General features: G+C 39.6%; 1 protein-coding gene across 24 annotated transcripts in view; it reads right to left on the minus strand.

The window, feature by feature from the left end:
- The window catches only part of TP53BP1 (tumor protein p53 binding protein 1), an 88,733-nt gene extending 74,484 nt beyond the window's left edge, over positions 1–14,249 (minus strand). For 10 of the 24 annotated variants that reach the window (XR_011648418.1, XM_058294040.2, XM_058294034.2 and 7 more), the window contains exons 1-8: positions 14,017–14,249; positions 13,253–13,437; positions 12,955–13,048; positions 12,624–12,708; positions 3,645–3,778; positions 2,921–3,073; positions 2,550–2,679; positions 243–409 (exon numbers count right to left, since the gene is read on the minus strand). Coding sequence is in view for 23 of the 24 variants with exons in the window: in XM_058294040.2 (XP_058150023.1) it covers positions 243–409; positions 2,550–2,679; positions 2,921–3,073; positions 3,645–3,778; positions 12,624–12,708; positions 12,955–13,048; positions 13,253–13,437; positions 14,017–14,023 (955 nt within the window). In the remaining variant the exon portion in view is untranslated. Of the gene's footprint in view, positions 1–242; positions 410–2,549; positions 2,680–2,920; positions 3,074–3,644; positions 3,779–10,982; positions 11,068–12,623; positions 12,709–12,954; positions 13,049–13,252; positions 13,438–14,016 lie in introns of those variants that run through there. The other 14 variants (XM_058294041.2, XM_058294038.2, XM_058294037.2 and 11 more) reach the window with 4 other exon arrangements.
- Positions 14,250–20,491: the final 6,242 nt, after the last annotated feature.

A 20,491-nucleotide genomic window follows, 5' to 3' on the forward strand; every position in this document is an offset into this window, starting at 1 on the left:
TTAAATTTACTACATTAGCTATTATACTTCAGAATCACCATTGCCAGAGAAAGAGAAAATCATGTAAAAAAAAAAATCATTCACAAAAAGCCGCTTACTAATAAGCTAGAAACACAATCCTTTCATATCACAAACAAGTCTTTGTACCTATAAAGTCTTCTACCTTAAATAGTAGTCTCCAAACAGAAATAACAAAAATTTAGGTCTCTGAAGAAAAACTAGCAACTAATTACATGTTGTACCTGTTTTATTTCTCTGCTCAAACAAGTCTTCCTGAGTTGACAAAACCTCAGGCTCTGGTGACTTCTGAATCTGCGGTTCACCTTCCAAAAGTTCTTGAGCAGACACTTGTTCTTTAGTTTCCATAGCAGCAAGAGGAACTTTGGAACTAGAAGACATGTCCTCTGACCTAGGAAATTCATATCACCAGTAGAAAAAGTTGCTAAGTTCAAATGCTTTCATCTTTTAACTAAAAGTCTTTTCCTGTTTTGTATGTTTCTCTTAATTTTTTAAGTTACAGTACCGCTAAATGACATAACTATCTACAGAAAATGAAACGTTACTCTTTATAATACAAAGCCCTTAGCCTATTACAAAGCCTGTGCCAGTCTCTCACTTAGCTCTTCGACTCTGCTCACTGCTGCGCTGAATGCTTTCCAAGCATTTCTGATGAGTGATTCAGGAATTTTTGTTTTTATGTTGTTCTGTAGCCCTGTATTATGTGATCCAGATCACAGCAATGCCAGTAAGGACAACAGTTCTAACAATGACCTTGCACAGAAAGTGCTTAGATGTGAATTATCCTCTGTGCTACAGCCACACACGTTATCTTTCCATTTGATCAACCCAACCTAGGCTCCAAACCAAGACACCCTTCACACCATTACCACCCACAAATGTAAGACACTCATCAATGGTCCCTTTCCAGAGACTTATGAGGTTTATCTATTCTACCACTTCCCAGGACAAAGAAGATAGCAAAACTGGCTAGAATTGAACTTCCACAAGAAAAACCTAAAACATCAGTCACTGACTTTTTTAGGTTAAGCTGAGCGTTTTCCATTAGAAAGACTTCTCTTGGTATTCAACTTTGTTCAGGACCCTACTTCCCACGGTTTCTACTGAACGTAACAATACTGGAATGATTATTCATCACCTCCCCTAAATTGGAAACATCCCACTTTTCCTTTGCCATATCTAAACTTCAGCCGTTGGCCAGAGGCAATACTGGTTTAGATAAAATAATCACTAGTCACCAAAACCACACGGAAAGAGTAAAGGTATACTTCCCAATTCCTATCAAGTTAAGAGCATCTTTTTGGGGGGGTTTAGGGGATGGGGTTGTACTGAGCAGCCTCTATTCATGGGGACAACAGGAATGATCCAACGAAACCTAACCCAGTTCACTTCCTTGACAGCCTGGCCTGGCTGGCCTCTGATCACAGAAAAGGTGTTTGCAGGTGAGAAATCCAAACTGCTTGGCTACAGGTGCCATCGAGGGAGTGCGGTGCCCCCTCAGACTCCTAAGGCACCCCGGGGTTGCATTTTGGGAGGGGACATCTGGCTATGCACCACAGAGACCGATGGGGTGGGGGAGTATACCAGAAGGTTCTGTTGAGAGACTTTGGGCAGGTCCTTTCCCCTCCCTGGCCCTCGACCTGGGAGTTAGGGCTGTATCCTGGTCCCACCTGATCAGTCCAGAGGCCCATGGGGTGGGGCACATGCAGGGAACATGGAAGGGACTACCTCCCCGAAGGGCCTGGAACAATTCAGGGCCTGTACACCTTTCTAACACCTAATGTGGAGGAGCGGTCATGATGGAGGCTGAGCACTCTAGTATCAGGGGCCAATGGCAGTTTCTGAACCCTCTGGTAACTCTAGAACCACTCTAGCTTGGCAGGGATGGCCGTGAATCCAGGGCAGAGCAACCTGCCCACAGACCTCCATGGAGCACACTGACCCTAGGCCTCTGTGGCTCCTCCATGTGGCCTTGCCAACCCACCAGCAGGAACAAAGAAAGGTTTGTTGGGGAACGGGGCAAAACAGGCATGGACTTCATGTCTACTGGGCCCAATCTTGATTTTCCAAGCTAAGGGGGGTGGCCTAAAGGACTCTCAACTGCATGTATACCATAAACTGCCAGACACATGATACCTGAGGACCCAAAGCTATTATTTGGGTGCTTCCCAAATATAGAAAGGGTAAGTTTTCATATATAATATTCATATGATTCCTCATAACCCCAGGAGGGCTAGGAAGACAGAGAAAATGCCTCTGTAGACAAAGATCAGAGAAAAGAAGTGGCAACCAAAGATTAAGGAGTCATACTTAGTCACAACAGCAATGAAACTATTTTGTAATATGCATACAGGTAAGATGAAGATAAAATGAGAACTAATAAATAATCAGTGTTTCTATTGGACCAAAAATATTACCAGGATAAGGGGGGGGGATCAACAATTCCTAAAATGTTTTTACTTAGCAAAATAAAATTATTACAGCACTATAGCAGAACCCCATAAACACCTTCTAAAAAGAACATGGTTTACCTTGCAGGTGGTGGATTTTGCTCTTCTACCACATGTACATCCTCACTGGGCTGTCCTGCAATGGAATCATCATTGCTCAGCTGTTCTGCCATGGATTTATCTTCATTGGACTGTTCTTCATGCTTATTTGCTTAAAGTTTTAGACGACAGGAAGGAGATATTTTTCAAAATACTAAAAGCGGTCCCAAATGCTTTTATATTTTTTTTCCAAATGCTTTTAAAAGGCAAAGATTTTAATAGAAATTCAATTTGAAAATAAAAAAGCATCATTCCAAAAAGAAAAGTAACCAGTAACCTACTTCCAAAAAACCAAATAACTAGCAGGGGAGGAAAACACAAACAACTCTAAATGCCAGTAACATGTTCCATACCAATATTAGCATCCACATCAGAAAGCCTGGTATAACCAGGGTTGGTGGTTACTGACTGTAGATGCTCTTTGTCCACTTCATATGTACGTTCTTCAACATCCTGGCTCTGAGAAAGTTCCAAAATCCCAAAGCCCATCTGTGATGAGGCAGGATCTAGGACCAAAACCCCAAGAAATTAGGTATCATCCTATATTATGCACCATGCAAGCTGTTGTCCTATGCAAAGGGGGATCTTGTTAAGTCCTTCATATGAAAGCTGTGCTCCACAAAATTTTGCAAAATAAAATTAATAAAAGCACAACATGAAGGAGAAAAATGTTTGATGAAGCAAAAATGTCATACTATAAAATCTTACAAGCCTCTCACATTACTAGACTATATTTACTTTCTGAAGATATACTATAAACGGTACCCATACACTCAACAATCAGGTTGTACTTTCACCCCACAAGGCACATCTCCCAAAAATATGAGAAACAAATGAATACAAAAGGAAGAAAAAGCAATATGCAGAATAAGGGCTAATCAATGAGCTAGAAATCCCTGAAGGCCAAATTAGGCGGAAATAGTTTGTAATATTAGCAAATTTCTTAACGAATACTCTCAACTTAAACATTCTGATGAAAAATCCATAACTTGATAAAGAGGAGAAATCTGGTCCTGTGTATTTTCATGTTAAAGGAAATCAGAGCAATCTAATATCCTGAAAAAGGCACAAGACTACCTTCAACACCAAGGGAGTGAGTGGTACCATCTGGAATATCTTCTTCTTTCTCCTCTTTCTCCTTTTCTTCCACCTCTTCTTCTTCTTTCTCTTCCCCCATAGCAGGAGCAGATTCCACTGACATTCCCAGAACACTACACAGCAGAAAGATACAATCATGTGTTCTCAGATAGTTTGGACACTTTGCTCAGAGCACTCTCGAATTTTATTTTGGCTCCCATACACCAACCATCTATTAACCATATTTGAAAAAATCTAAAGACTTAATCCCTTTAAGTGTTCTACAGAAAGCACCTAAAAAGTTCGCTAAAAATACCACTCAGAATTAAGCAAATAAAATTAAACAGCAGAAAGGCTCAAACATACATGAATATTATCCTTCTCTAAAAAGATATGAGCAAGGATAGAAAAATCCTGCATTCAATAGAACTACTGACAAGTAACAAGTGAAGATCTACATTAGATGAGCAGGGGAACAAAACCATATCTATTAAAAGTGGATAAAGCTCATGAAAATATTTTATAACAAATCTTAGAATACAAACACAGAACCAGAGTATCTGAATAAAGATTGAGAAAAGAGGTATATGTATTTAAAATGTTACTACAGATAAAAAAAATATAATAAAATTAAAAGACAACTGATTAGGAAAAAATACCTACAACAAATACAAAAGATAAGCCCCATAAAATATAAGGAATTCATACCAAGAAATCCAAAATATAAATGGACAAATGACAGAATAGATAATTTATTTTAAAAAAAATACAGGGGAACAGATGTGGCTCAAGCAGTTGAGTGCCCACCTCCACAATGGGAGGTCCCAGGTTCAGTTCCTGGTGCCTCCTGAAAAAAAACAAAGACAGGCAACAAGCAAAACAAATGAAAAGTCAACACAGGGAAGCCAATGTGGCTCAGTGGTTGAGTGCTGCTTCTCACATACAAGGTCTTGTTTTAATTCCCGGCCCCCAGTACTTGAAAAATAAAAATTAAAAAATATAAGTATTTTTAAAAATCAGAGAAACTATTCTTTGCCAAAGTAGAAAATAAAATTTTAATACTATACTACTTTTCAGTGCTGCCCAAACTGAGGTGAAATAAGCAATATCATACGCAGCTCATGAAACTATGGATCAATGTTTTCTCTCTAGAAAACAATTTAGAAACACATGTCAAGAGCTTTAAAAATGTTCATACCCTGGGAAGCAGATGTGGCTCAAGCAATTGAGCTCCTGCCTATCACATGGGAGGTCCCAGGTTTGGTTCCTGGTGCCTCCTAGAGAAGATGAGCAAGACAGCGAGCTGGCATGACAGGCTGGAGCCACCAGTGACCTGGCACAACAAGATGATGCAACAAGAGACAGGGGAGGAAAACATAATGAGAGATACAACAAAAGCAGGGAGCAGAGATGGCTCCAGCAATTTGGTACCTCCCTCCCACATGGGAGGCCCCCAGGTTCAGTTCCCACTGCCTCCTGAAAGGAAGATGAACAGACAACAAGCGCAAACAATGAGGGGGTGGGGAGAAATAAATTAATCTAAAAAAAGAAAATTCATACCCAGTAATTCCAATATTTCAATTCTAAGAAATAACTTGAAATGTGTAAAGATTCTTGTGCAAACTTCATTCTCAAAGTTTACTGCTATTAAGAAAGAACCTTTTGATTGTAAATGTTTGGAAATGATTATAGGTGAAGATAAGAATGTTCTTCCATGAACTACAACAAATGTACGCCACTATTAAAAGGGGTTAACAATAGCATGGTATATGGGGGGGGAACTAATGCAAATTATGTACTATAATAAACACTAAGACTGTAATATTCTTTCATCAAGTGTAACAAAGGTACCATACCAATGCTAAGTATTAATAATAGGAGATTATATGGGGTAGGGGAATTTTCTCATTGGAGCAGTGAGGAGGTTTTCAAATTGACTGTAGTGATGAATACACAACTCTGATTATACTGATAGCCAGTGATTGTACACTTAGAATGGATTGTACAGTATGTGAATAAAACTGTTCTTAAAAAGAGAAAGAACCTTTAAGTTTGGCATTAGAGAAATGGTTAAATAACTTCAAACCTATAAATGGAGTATTATGCAGCCATTAAAAATGTTTGAAACAACTAATTATAGTGTGTTATCCAATATAAAAGACAACTGGGAAAATTAGAATATGAATTATATGATTTGATATTATGGAATTACTATTTTCTTAGGTGTAATAATGGTATTGTGATCATATAGAATAATGTACTTATTCTTAGAGCATGCCGGTGGAAGTACTTAAAGGGGAATGTCTGCTACTTAGTGTCAACTTATTCAGACCCAAAAAGATAAATACACACATACAGAGAAAGAGAGAACAAATGTGTACTATTCTCTCATGTCTTCTGTAGGTTTAAACTTTGAAAATAAAAAACCAGGGGAAATTCTACTAAGAGCTTTCACTATCATGAGAAAATGCTCAGATGGTTAAGAAAGAGATCAGTATACAAACTTTTACTTTCTATATGATTTCAACTACGTAAATCAAATGTACACAAAAAAAGAGAAAATATGCCAAAATGTTTACATCGTTTGGCCTCTGGGTGGCAGGATTACAGATGACATTTTTGCTTCCCTGTAACTTCCTACACACTGAATATTTCATATATTAAACATCACTTAATACACATAAAAGAGGTGAAAAAATAAATTTGGGAAGTTAGAGACTACGATCCAATGAAAAGAAAAAAGACTACATAAAGATTTTCACAAAAATACCGTAGGACATTACCTACATACCTGGGAGAACCAGATACATGACCTTGGGAAATAAAGGGAAAGAAATTTCAGGATCAAATATGACAAAAGGCTAAAAAACAGAGGACAGCACAAAATTGTGTATTTTAGATCCTTCTCAGTCTCTTTTTGGGGGTTTTCTTCATGTCCCTGACCTTTAAACAGTGGTGGACCCCACAGCTTGATGAGTTCTTGGACCTCTTCTCTAGCCGCACTCACCTTTTTAGAGACCTTTTTCAGACACATGGTTCTGAATACCATCCATATGCCTATGACTCTGCAATTTAAATCTCCAGCGTAAAGTTTTCCCCTAAGCTCCAGAGGTGCACTGCCTAGATGCCTCCTCAACATCTTCATTTATCAAAAAGGAAGCTCAATTTTAACAAGACTAAAACCAAACTTCTCCTCCTACAGTCCTCTCCACCTCAATTAACAGAAATTCCATTGTCCTAGTTATTCAAACCAAAAACTTGGAATCATTGTTACCTCCTTCCTTTTTCTCATACTCCATATCTGATCTCTTCAAATTCTATTTTCAAAATATATCCCAAATCCCCACATTCCTTATTCACTTCCACCCTGGTCTAGCCAGTGATATTTTTCCTAAATTATTTCCAAGTTGGTTTTCTGGCTTCTTTCACTGCTCCCTCACCCCATCCCTTCAGTCTATTTTTGATCCAGCAGCCAGAGGGATCCTGAAAATCTAAGTCAGATTGTATCATTTCTCTGCTCAAAATCCTCAAATGCCATACTACCTCACTAAGAATAAAAGCCAAATTCTTCACAATGACCTTTAAGGCCTTATATAATTAATTGATCCTTACTTCTTGACCTCTTCTTCATTCCTCTTAATCCCTCCTCTCCACTCCAGTCACACTAACCTTCATGCCATTTTTTTTCAAATATTCTCAGGCCTCAGGGCCTTGGCACTTGCTGCTGTCAATGGATAGCTTACACTCATCCCAGATAATAGCAGAGATCAATTACTCAATTTAGATTTTTAATCAAATATCACATAAGTGAAGCATTCTCTAGCCATCCCACCTAAACTTGCAACTGATACTTCCTGCTCCTTCCTCTGCTTTTTTTTTCTCTTCAGTCTCTATCAGCACTAAAATACTATGCATTTTACTTATGTATCATGTATTACTTTATCCCCTACAAGAATGTAAATTCCATCAGGGACTAGGATTTTTACCTTTTCTGATCACTACATATTCCCAAAACCCAACAGTGCTTGACATATAGTAAGTTACTCAATAAATATTTTTAAAATAATTAGGTGAATCAGGCTATAGACAAAAAATAGTATTGATGTTAAACTTCTCTCTAAAGCTGATGGAAAAAAAATAAAGGTTTAAATATATTATTTAGAGGTACAAACCTAGCCAACAGAAGAACTAAAATAATTATCAAAAATTGAGAGGGTATTGGTTTAAGTTAAACCCTCATCTTTCATTGCTGGAACTCAATGGTCTTAATCTGATAAAACAAGAAATGGCAGGAGAAATGGGATGTGGCTGAACCAACTGGGCTCCCGTCTACCATATAGGAGGCCCAGGATTCAATGCCCAGGGCCTCCTGGTGAGAACAAGCTGGCCCATGTGGAGTGCTGGCCCATGTGGGAATGCAGCCCAGCGCAGGAGAGCCGCCCTACGAAGGAATACTGCCTCATGTGGGAAAAGCCCCACGCAGGAGTACCAGCTGACATGGAGAGCTGGCGCAGCAAGATGGCACAACAAGAGACATTGAGGAGAGAAAATAAGAAAGACATAGCAGAATAGGGGAGCTGAGGTAGTATAAGAGACTAATCGCCTCTCTCCCACTCCAGTAGGTCCCAGGATCGGTTCCTGGAGCCGCTAATGAGAATACAAGCTGACCCAGAAGAACACACAGTGAATGGACACAGAAAGCAGACAACGGAAAGGGGGGCAAAAGGGAAGAAAGGGGGGGGGGAAGTAAAATAAATCTTTAAAAAAAAATAAATAAATGGCAGTATAACAGTATTACTTAGTTTTATAATAGTATTAGAGCTAGGGAGATAATCTCCCAAAGAAGTAAAAACACAAACTCTTAGAGAGGGTTGCCTCTATGAAAGGGGACTGAGGATGAAAAAGAGCCATTTACTTTTATTCCTCTATAAAAAAGTACTTAAAAGACCTCATCAAAATTAAAACTTGTTTTGTGAAGGACTCTGTGAAGAGGATAAAAAGACAAGCTATAGATTGGTAGGATATATTTGTAGACCATATAGCCAACAAAGGACTAATATGCAGAATGCATAAAGAACTGTCAAAACTCAACAGTAAAAAAATAATCAAATTAGAAAATGGGCAAAAAACAAACAGATAATTCAACAAAGAGGACATACAAATGGAAAATAAGAGATAATTCAACAAAGAGGACATACAAATGAAAAATAAGCATATGAAAAAATGCTCAACTTCATTAGCCATTAAGAAAGTGCAAATTAAATCCACAATAAAATATTTCTACCTATCTACTAATGGCTAAAACGTTAAAAACCAAATGCTTGCAAAAATATAAAGAAATTAGATCACTCATACATTACCTGTGAGACTATAAAATGGTGGTTTGGCCGTTTCTTTAAAAAACTAAATATGCATCTATCACATAATCCAGCAATTATACTCTAGGCATTTATCCCAGAGAAATGAAGATTTATGTTCCACATAAAACCCTATACATGAATGCTCGTAGCAGCTTTATTTTTAACAATCAAAATCCAGAATCAGCCTGGGTATCCTTCAACAGGTGAATGGTTAAACAAGCTGTGGCATATCCATATCATGGAATACTACTCAGCAATAAATAGGAATGAACTACTGATATACCGACAATTTGGCTGAATCTCCTGGGAATTAGGCTAAGTGAAAAAAAGCCAATCCCCAAAAGTTATATACCATATGATTCCATTCATGTAACATTTTGAAATAACAAAATTGTACAAATGAAGGACAGTTTAGTGGTTGCCTGGGGTTTGGGTATGGTAGAGGGAAGTGGGATATCATTAATAAAAGACAACACTAGGAATCCTTATGGAACAGTATTGGAACTATTCCATATTGTGTATCATGGCTACATAAACCTACAAAGGTGACAGAACTGTATAAAACTTAGGAGAGGATGCGGCTCAAGCACTTGTGCTCCCACCTCCTACATGGGAGGTCCCAGATCAGATTCCCAGTGCCTCCTGAAAAAAACAAAAGCAAAACAACAAGCAAAACAATAAAACCAACTCAAAGAAGCCAAGTGGCTCAGTTGTTGAGCGCTGGCTTCCCACATACAGGTTGTGGGTTCAATCTCTAGACCCTGGAACCTCAAAATAAACTTAATATACACACACACGCAAATGAATACAAGTAAAATTGGGGCAATCTAAACAAGATCTATAAATTTTAGTAGTGTCAATCTCCTCATTGTGAAATTATTCTATTGTACAGTTTTACAAAATGTTGTCCTTGGGGGAAAGTGGACAAAAGCAGACAAAGGATCTCTATGTATTACTTATAATTGCCACATGCGTTCTACAATAACCTTAGTTTTTTAAAAAAATGTTTAATGGGGAAATAAAAATATACATCCATATTTCTTCAGCATAATTTTTAGGATATTCCATGCTTATGACCATCAACTTACATCAACAGAACACTAAGGCAAGAAGATATTTCAGAATTTTATGAAGCAGATAAAGTTTCACAAGCAGACAGTTCTTTGAAAATATCTGCATTAATGAGTAAAGAAAACCAAAACAGAGAAGATGGAAAAGCCCTGAAAAAATCAATACACGGGAAACGGACTTTGGCCCAGTGGTTAGGGCGTCCGTCTACCATATGGGAGGTCCGCGGTTCAAACCCCCGGCCTCCTTGACCCGTGTGGAGCTGGCCATGCGCAGTGCTGATGCGCGCAAGGAGTGCCGTGCCACGCAAGGGTGTCCCCCGCGTGGGGGAGCCCCACGCGCAAGGAGTGCGCCCGTGACGAAAGCAGCCCAGCGTGAAAAGAAAGAGCAGCCTGCCCAGGAATGGCGCCACCCACACTTCCTGTGCCGCTGACGACAACAGAAGCGGACAAAGAAACAAGACGCAGCAAATAGACACCAAGAACAGACAACCAGGGGAGGGGGGGAATTAAATAAATAAATAAATTTAAAAAAAAAAAAATCAATACACATGTTTTGAAGACCTCTGATTCCTTGAGAATCAACTGCAAATTTTTTCCAGCTTTATAGCCTTTCACATGCATTTCCCTCTGTCTGGAAAGCTCTTCTTTTCACACTCCATGCTTCTGCTGAGCCCCTCAACTAAGCCTAGCAAACGCACTCTAAACAAACTTATTGTTTAGATTGCATCCTCAAAGATGATTTCCCCAATTTCCCTAGATTAGGTTATATATTGTAAAACTAATCTATTTTTTCCCTCATTGCAATGATCATGATTCCAACTGAATAGCTATTTATGTAATGATTTAATTTAATGTCTGTTCCCCTATTAAATTATAAGCCCCATGATCACAAAGCCCCTTCTGAGTACCTGCCACAGTGCCTGTACATTTCTGGAATGTAGACATTCAATATTTCTTTTTAGAGAAAATGTAACACCTTGATGCAAAAAAAGGGAAAGAAAGTAGCATGTTAACTTCTCAACAGCATTGCTTCATTCACAATGAAAGACATATACACTTCCTTCCCCTCACTGGTTCAAGCCAGGGTGCTGGACCACCCCAAAACATAGAGAAGTCTAGTACATATTCCTGAAAAGATACCATAAACGTATACGCCTTCAGAAAGCAAAAAAAGGTTAACTTAGGTGAGTGAAGCAATTGGATGTAAGACCAACACACAAGCACTGTGATAAATGATAAAAGAGCACCAGACCTGAGTGTCCAAGTGCAATGGTGAGTTGTAGGGACTATACCACACATAGCCCATCTAAGCAGAGGATGGCTGTTTCTCACAGCTCTGGTTGACTATGGCCCATAAGAAGCAGGAATCCAAAAGCCAGAAATCCAGGTTTTATGTGAAATTTTCCCATTTTAAAATTGTCAATTAATTTAAATATATTTTACAACCATGCATGGGTCAAACAAAACCCACCTGCAGACCAAAATAACCCATCATTTTATTTAATGACATGGGAGAAAAAGTCATGTTAAAACAGAGAAAGTATACAATACAAAAAAAGAACAAAAAACATTTCATTTGGAGATAACACTATATCTTTAACAACTGCTTCAAACTAACATTCTCCTCTCTATCTCCTCATTCTATCCTTCCACTTGCAAGACTCTTCAAGTTGTCTACATTCTCCTGTCACCTTGGGAAAATCTGGGCAGAAGAATTTGAGAAGCACTGGATAGTAAAAAAGAAAGAGATGGCATCAAGTCAGAAGGACCAAATTCAAAGCCCAGCTCTGTCATTTACTAGCAGTGCATTCTAGAGCAAATTATTGAACTTTTTTGTCCATCAGATTCTTCCTCTATACAATGAGAATAGTATCATGTCTTCATTGTATATCTGCTTTAAAGATGGAATTAAACGAGATATGTTAAACACCCAATACAGTGCCTACACAGAGGATGAATTCAATAAATGGACACTGTAAAGATATACATCTTTAAGTTAAGATACTTAACTTTTAAGTTGAATATTGTTTAGGGTATGAATTAAACACTGTGGGTTTAAAACTAGTCAGGTACTTTGGTTGCTAGTAGAAAGCAGACTTAATAGTTTTGATAACATACCTAAATAATTTTTTAGATTTTTTTCTACTAATAAAAATGTGTATATAATTAATTTAACTAAATCAAACAGAAAATCTCTGGCAATTATCAAAAAGGTAAAATGTGACCAAAAACCTTTGTTCAGAGAACTCAGACTCAAAGCAGAATCAAATACTATCACAAATGAAGTCATATCTAAGAATGAGAAACACTTATTTTGTTTCACATGCACAAGTTAGATCACATTTGAAAATGTACATGTGAAATGGTATTACTTCACAAGAGATTTTCATCTATCAGTACTAAAAATATATACTATCCTCAGGTTCCACTCCCTAATTTACAAAAATAAAATCAATCCATTTATCCTTGGAATGAGGAAGCAAGTACAGATAAAAGAGAGAAATGAAGAGTTAATAAATGTAAACAAATTCCTTCAAAAGTTAGTATACCTGGTTGTCCTGTTTGGCTGAGGCAACTGTTCAATGACCTGACTGACAGAACCACATGTGTCCAAATGAGAGGAATCTACAGGATCTGAAAAAAATGAATGGATATTAGCACAACAGGCATTTACCATCAAACTTTAATACAAAATCAGGAATACAGACAATACCAATCTAATCAACTACATTAGAAGACTAACGTTTTGAGTGGCTACTATGCGCCAGATACTGAGCTAAACTTCCTTATATACATTCACTACCACATGTTTAAATCCACCCAGCTCCAACAAGAGTACCCCAAAAATGCAAAGGGAACCAACAGCTTTAAGTACCTCACCTGCAGACCTGTTTTCTTTCAAGTGTTCACTGAATTCACTTTTCCTGTCTCCATGTTCTTCTCTTGCTGTTTGTTCAGGATTGGAAACAACATCCTAGAAAATACACATATGTAATATCTCCATTACATATGAAATAATCCAAAATGAGGTATACTTCTTGTGAACATGTTGATTTCATTTTTCCTACCAACTTTATCTAAAAGGTAATGATCTTCCAAATATGTACGTTTGCTGATTGGCTTAGATTACAAACTAAAAGAAATCTGCTCAATCATTTCCAAACAATATACCACTCACCAACAGAGGGTTCTCTTTGTGCGTCTGTAAATTAGGAAGGTGTCGAGATAGCATACTGAAGTGAGAACCAGAATCATCTTCTAGAACCTGGCTTTCAGGCTGAGAATCTTCAATTATCAGGCAAGGAGTATCTTGCTGAGAGAAATCTGAATCCAACTGACTTCCAGTAGGGTCCATCTGCTCCCCTGGAATGGCATAATAAAAGATCAGTTCTGTATAACCTACTAGCCTTCCTCCCACCGTCAGTGCCTAAAATGTGGGGCGGAAGTATGAAACCTGGGAAAGGAGACCATCCAGGGCTCCTCCAATTAGAACACTATATTCATAATCGCTACAAGCACTTTCCTACCATACCTCCCAAGGCCCTGTTTCCTCGTTATTTATATTCAGCCTGTCTGTTCCTCCCACCCTCTTCTTCTCCATCACCTTCCTGCAGACACCCTTTCCCCTCCTTCCTAACCCCTTCACTCCCCGCCCCTTTTTCCATCCCCCACAACTCCACGTCCTCCTGGCGCCTCTACCGCCCCCCAAAAGGGTGCTTAGTAATATCTGTTCTCCCGAACCACCACGACCCTTCACGTTTCCTAACGACCACCCAGCCTTCCTAGCTATTGCTTCCCCACCCCCTCCTCAGGGCCCTCCAACCCCTTCCCCGTCACAGCCGCCATGCTTGCCACCCCGCCCCCCTCCGGTCAGCCATCCCTTCAGACTCGAAATTCAAGCTGTCAGGACCGACCTCGCCCCCATTTGTCTACAAACTGTACCAGGCATGCCGGCGGGAGGTCCGTCACGCTCGAGCTAGAGGTCTCTGCACGCTCCCCAGGTCCCTCCAGCTCCAAACCCAGGTCGCTGCTGTAGCTACCGCCGCCACCAACCGCGAACTCCCCCTTTTCCCGTCGCGTCACTCAATATAGGATCGCCCATTCGCTGCTGCAGCCCGCCACTCAGAAAACCCTGTGAATGATAGGTGACGGAGGTGGAGTGCCCCGCCCCACGTAAGAAAAAGGAACACGGCGGCGCGTTTCCATGGCAGCACGGTCGTTGCAGGCCCTCCCCCTAGTACAGCCGGAGGATGACCGTACCCTTGAACCGAAGGGACCTTGAGAGGGCGTGAAATATATTCTCCTGCCTCAAGGAACGATAATTTTACCACTACTCAGGCATATTCGATTGTTTACTTGCTCTGTATCGTTTTCGTACCTTAAGGCCTTTCTCTCACCACCTTCCGTGGAAAAGAGAGGGTTGCCCTGCTTTCTAATGAAAGGGCCAAGGAGATCCAGGGTGGCTGGTACTTCAGGCCTGGTGAAGGCGAAGGGAGAGTGAGAGTGAAGTCTTTGGGATTTACCTCTGTCAATCAGGATGTCTTTTATGGGCCTCTAGCTGAATTCAAGAGCCTCACATTACATCTCTACCAGTTTTTTGTTTTCGTTTTTTTTTTTTATTATTTTTACATTGTCTGAGAGCCCATTAAACCATATTTCTTCCTTTACCCTTTCTTATCCAGTCTGGAACGTATTTCAAGCTTCACATTTACATATCGTTGGCCTAGCTTTTATAGGATTGCAGCCTACAGAGACTGCAGTCTCAGACATATATTGCACTTCCCTTTGAGAGAACTGAGCTCTGTGATTCTCAAACTCCCAGGTGAAGAGAACAGCTGCCAACACTTCTAAATAGATGATCTCCAAGATGCCTCCAAACCCTGAGATTCTAATATCCTAATTACGGTGCCAGGGTCTTATAGAGGATGTGTCAGCTGTGATAAGTATTAATGAACTAGGCCCCAGAAGGTATATGTTTGTTTTTGTACTTTAAGAAGTGGTTGAGTCTGGGATAGGATTCTAACCAGAGCAGCTGTCAACAGGGAAAGCACCTAGCATAATGCCAACCATATATACAGTGGGCACTTAATAGAAGTTTGTTTTCTCCTTCTACCCTATGCTCAGAATTACTTAAGGCACAGCCCAGCCATGATTCTTCACTCCTAGAAATGCCCAATCAACACTTTATATAAGCCAAGCTGAAGTGAGGCTTCCTATCAACCAATTTCCTCCTGCTGCTATAAATTACAGTGTTCTTATTTTCCAAACAAAAATCAAAGCATGAGATCTGAGTATATATTACTTATGAAACAAAAGAACATACTCTTATAGATGAGACTGTCCTGAAAAATCTTGGATCTGTGATTGCCATAACTAGAATATAATTAGGGTTCCCAGAATGTTTCATTAGTGGAACAAAAATGGAATAGAACAGACAGTGACACATCCCACTTCTTAATCTTAAATAACTTATAATTGACTCTTCTCTTCTACTCCTAAAGCTGCAGAAGACCAATGACCAAATGAAATTAATCCTAAAAGGACTAGGTCAGGTCAATACTAGAGTAATAACTTAATTAGACTGGGTTAGCAAAATTAGTTCATTTGCTCAATTTGAGAGGGGGCAAACAGCCAGGTCCTTTTCTGGGCAAATCTTGACCCTGATCCCCACTATAATCCCCCAAAAGTGTCTTTTTGCTCTTCTTCTCCATCCCACTGTGGCATTTTCTCCCTCCACTAAACAAGATACAAACAGGCCTTTGATTATTTGACAAATAACTGTGGGTGTTTGTCAAAATTCATAAAACCATACACTTAAAAGGGTAAATTTTACTGTATATAAATCAAACCTCAATAAATGTGACTAAAAATAAAAAAGGTAGATAAATAAGTAAATGGGCCTGAGACATTCCCATTACTACATAAAATAAGAGTGAAAAAAAAAAACTTGTAAAGGAAAACTGTGAATTCCCTTTTAGGGAATCTGATGATTAAATTAATCATTATATTATCCACAAAGATCAGAAAATGTAGGCAGAATGGTTATCCACTGAGCCTGTGATTGATTACTGTGAGGTGAGCAAAAAGCCCTTTACTGATTCTTAGACTGCAAAGACCCATCAACAAACACCTACCTATACATCTTTACCTAAACCACCACAGAGAAATCTAGTCTACCTCTAAACTCCTCCCAGAGGAGGAATTTCCATCAGACCCTGTGTTAACTCACTTTAAAAGTTAACAAAGCTTATCATCAGAAATTTTTTTCTAATAACCTAACCTAAATTCCTTTATTCTATAGCTTAAAGCCATTTCTTCTCCTGTTGCCTAATTGGTATCTTTATTTATTTTTTTTTAAAGATTTATTTATTTATTTAATTCCCCCCTCTCCCCCCCCCCCCCCCCCCCCCCCCCCCCCGGTTGTCTGTTCTTGGTGTCTATTTGCTGCGTCTTGTTTCTTTGTCCACTTCTGTTGTCATCAGCGGCACGGGAAGTGTGGGCGGCGCCATTCCTGGGCAGGCTGCTCTTTCTTTTCACGCTGGGCGGCTTTCCTCACGGGCGCACTCCTTGTCCGTGGGCTCCCCCACGCGGGGGACACCCTTGCGTGGCACGGCACTCCTTGCACGCATCAGCGCTGCGCATGGCCAGCTTCCACACGAGTCAAGGAGGCCCGGGGTTTGAACCGCGGACCTCCCATATGGTAGACGGACGCCCTAACCACTGGGCCAAAGTCTGTTTCCCATAATTGGTATCTTTAAAACTTACATCAGTTCTCATAAGGCTGGAATCACCTCATCTGGTCCTATAAATCCTATATATTTCAGTCAATTAAACAACAAACATAAATGCTACAGATTTAATTGCGTAGTTTTTTTCTGAGTTCTCCTCACAGACTTCTCTAAGCAAAGACAAAACAAAACAAAAACAAAAACAAAAAAACACCATCCACTTTAATACTCCCTCAGATGTACTATTCACCAGCCTTTAAATTTGCTTCATACTTTCATGCTAATGTGCTGGAGGTGCAGTTAATGTTGGGGTTTAAGATATATTTAGGGGATTTGAATCTCTGGACTGACAATGTGATAGCCAGATCCTGAGCCTCAACAGACTCCAGCACCTACAATCTGATTTATTGGACTTACCACACTCAGCTAAGATGAGGTGAAGGACAACCACCACACCATGGAGCCTAGAGTGATTACAACTGAAAATGGGAGGATTGCATCCAGCATCCAGGTGGAATCTGAGCCTCCTCTTGACATAAAGGTGCAATGGACACAACCAATCCAGTGTCCACATAGAAGAGGTGGCATTGGATTGGGAAAAGTGGACATAATGGACAAAGGGTATGGGGAAAGGCAGGAAGAGATGAGAGGTGGAGGCGTCTTCGGGACATGGAGCTGCCCTGGATGGTGCTTCAGAGGTAATCACCGGACATTGTAAATCCTCACAGGGCCTACATGATGGAATAGAGGAGAGTATGGGCCATGATGTGAACCAATGTATATGAGGTGCAGAGGTGCCCAAAGATGTACTTACCAAATCCAATGGATGTGTCATGATGATGGGAACGAGTGTTGTTGGGGGGGGGGGGAGAGGGGGGGGTGGGGGGGGTGGGGTTGAATGGGACCTCACATATATATTTTTAATGTAATATTATTACAAAGTCAATAAAAAATAAAAAAATTTAAAAAAAAAATAAATAAATAAATTTGCTTCATGTCCTCCTCTGGAAACTCGTAGTTTTGGAACTCAATGGCAGAGGATACTACTGAGGGTCTGACAATGAATGAATTTAATGATAGGAAAACAATTACATAGCCCTTTTTTTCTTTTTTGGAAGGTTTATTTTATTTATTTATTTCTCCCTGCCGCCACTTTATTGTTTGCAGTCGCTGTCTGCTCTGTGTCCATTTGCTGTGTGCTCTCTGTGTCTGCTCATCTTCTTTTTAGGAAACACCAGGAACCAAACCCAGGACCTCCCATGTGGAAGAGAAGCACTCAATCATGTGACCCACCTCAGCTCCCTGGCTTGTTGTGTCTCTCATTGTCTTTCCTCTTTGTGTCTCTTTTGTCGAGTCATCTTTTTGTGTCAGGTCCCTGCATCTGCCTGCCATGCCAGCTCACCTTCTCCAGGAGGCATCAGAAACCAAACCTGGGACCTCCTATGTGGTAGGCAAAAGCCCAATTGCTTGAGCCACATCCACTTCCCTACATAGTCTTTTAAACAATATTAAAATACTGTAGTTTAAATACTGCTGACATGTTTAATTGATTCTGCCTTCTGTTGTGCTTTAACTCACACAATCATTTCCAGTCATATAGCAATGCTATCATTAATAACATGTATTACATTCTTACTATGTGGCAAGCACTGTGCTCTACTTCTCATTCAGTATCAGACCTAATATCTTCATAACTCTAAGAGAGTTACAGTTGTAGAAACTGAAGCTTAGAGCAATGAAATAATTTTCTCAATGTTTCAGAGGTAGTAAGAGGGTAGTAAGAGAGAGAGTCAGTCTGTATAACTGCAGAGGTTTTATATAGCCATGATTGGGAAGGAATGGCGGCAAAGAAATTGCAAAATAGTTGATACAAAACCTCTTTGTTTTAGAATATATATATTTTTTGAATACTGAATATGAATGTCTTTAATGTCCTAGGAATTCATAATAGAATCACTGAAGAGACCTGGAAAGTTGTCAAGTTTCACATTCTTATAAAGGAGTTAAGTCAACAGGAGTGATATCATTAAAATGTGAAGCAAAGGGGAAACGGACTTTGGCCCAGTGGTTAGGGCGTCCGTCTACCATATGGGAGGTCCGCGGTTCAAACCCCGGGCCTCCTTGACCTGTGTGGAGCTGGCCATGCGCAGTGCTGATGCGCGCAAGGAGTGCCGTGCCACGCAAGGGTGTCCCCCGCGTGGGGGAGCCCCACGCGCAAGGAGTGCGCCCGTGAGGAAAGCCGCCCAGCGTGAAAAGAAAGTGCAGCCTGCCCAGGAATGGCGCCGCCCACACTTCCCCTGCCGCTGATGACAACAGAAGCGGACAAAGAAACAAGACGCAGCAAATAGACACCAAGAACAGACAACCAAGGGAGGGGGGGGGAATTAAATAAATAAATAAATCTTTAAAAAAAAAAAAATGTGAAGCAAAGTTGTTTAAGGTAGTTAATAATTGCCTATGGCATTATGTTAACTTCCTAACATCAGAGTGATACACTTGTAGATACCTGCAGACCCCTGCAGTGGAAGCAATACCAGCTGGTATATATCTTATCTCTTCAAAGTTCCCTCTTGTACATTCCTTAAAGTAAACTTTTTATTTTGAAAAAATTTCAGGACAGAAAAGTGGCAAAAATAGTATAATGAAAAACAATAGTATAATCTCTCATAAACCCTTTACCTAGATTCACACATTGTTAACATTTTGCCACATTAATCTTGTAAATTTTAAACTACCTTTCAAAACTTTAGAGACCCTGACTCTGCCACTGAAATATAGATGAGGCTGTAGAGGCACATTAGCAGCACTACACTAACACAGTAGTTTAAAAATATATAAAATCGTAAAGAATGAAAAAACCATGCACTTTTGCAACTTCAACAGTTATCAAGTGACCAATTTTTTTATTAAGTAGATTTACTGAAATATATTCACACACCAAGAAATCCATCCAAAGTGTACTACAATCAAAGGCTCTCATTGTAATCACAGAGTTATGTATTCATCACCACAAACTATTTCAGAACACATTCATTACCCAAAAAGAAAAACCCCTACACCATATACTCCCCTATTATTGACCTTTAGAATTGGAGTGGTAACTTTCTTACAAACAATGAAAGAATATTAAAATATTAACAAGTGACCAATTTTGTTTCATCTATATTCCCATCCACTTCCTCCAAATATTTCTAAGAAAATCCCAGGCATCAGGCCATTTCATCCACAAATACTTGAATGTATATCTAAAATATAATATTTTTAAACGTAACAACTATTATAAGATGCTATGGGGAAGTACATGTGGCTTAAGCAATTGACTACCACAAGGGAAGTCCCAGATTCCATTCCTGGTACCTCCTAAAGAAATTGAACAAGAGAGCGAGCTGATGCAACAAGAGACACAAGGAATATGGGTGAAATTTTTGATAAGCTGGAGGTAAGTATTTGTACAAGGAAGGGATAAAATGGGGGAATGGGGCTACCTTTAGGTGGGGCTTTGCGGGCTTGAGGGGGGCTAGGGATGGGAGGATGGGTAATATTGCCCAAGAAATTGGGGGAGAGTGGGGCAACATACAAACATAGGAGATTGTCAGGTATTTGGTTGAGAGTATAATGCTGAGAAAACTTTTTCAAAAATATAATAAGGAAGGTTACCTGTTTAAGATGCTTAAAGGGGATAATCTGAT

Source organism: Dasypus novemcinctus, chromosome 3 (assembly GCF_030445035.2).
Source record: "Dasypus novemcinctus isolate mDasNov1 chromosome 3, mDasNov1.1.hap2, whole genome shotgun sequence".
Taxonomy (NCBI): domain Eukaryota; kingdom Metazoa; phylum Chordata; class Mammalia; order Cingulata; family Dasypodidae; genus Dasypus; species Dasypus novemcinctus.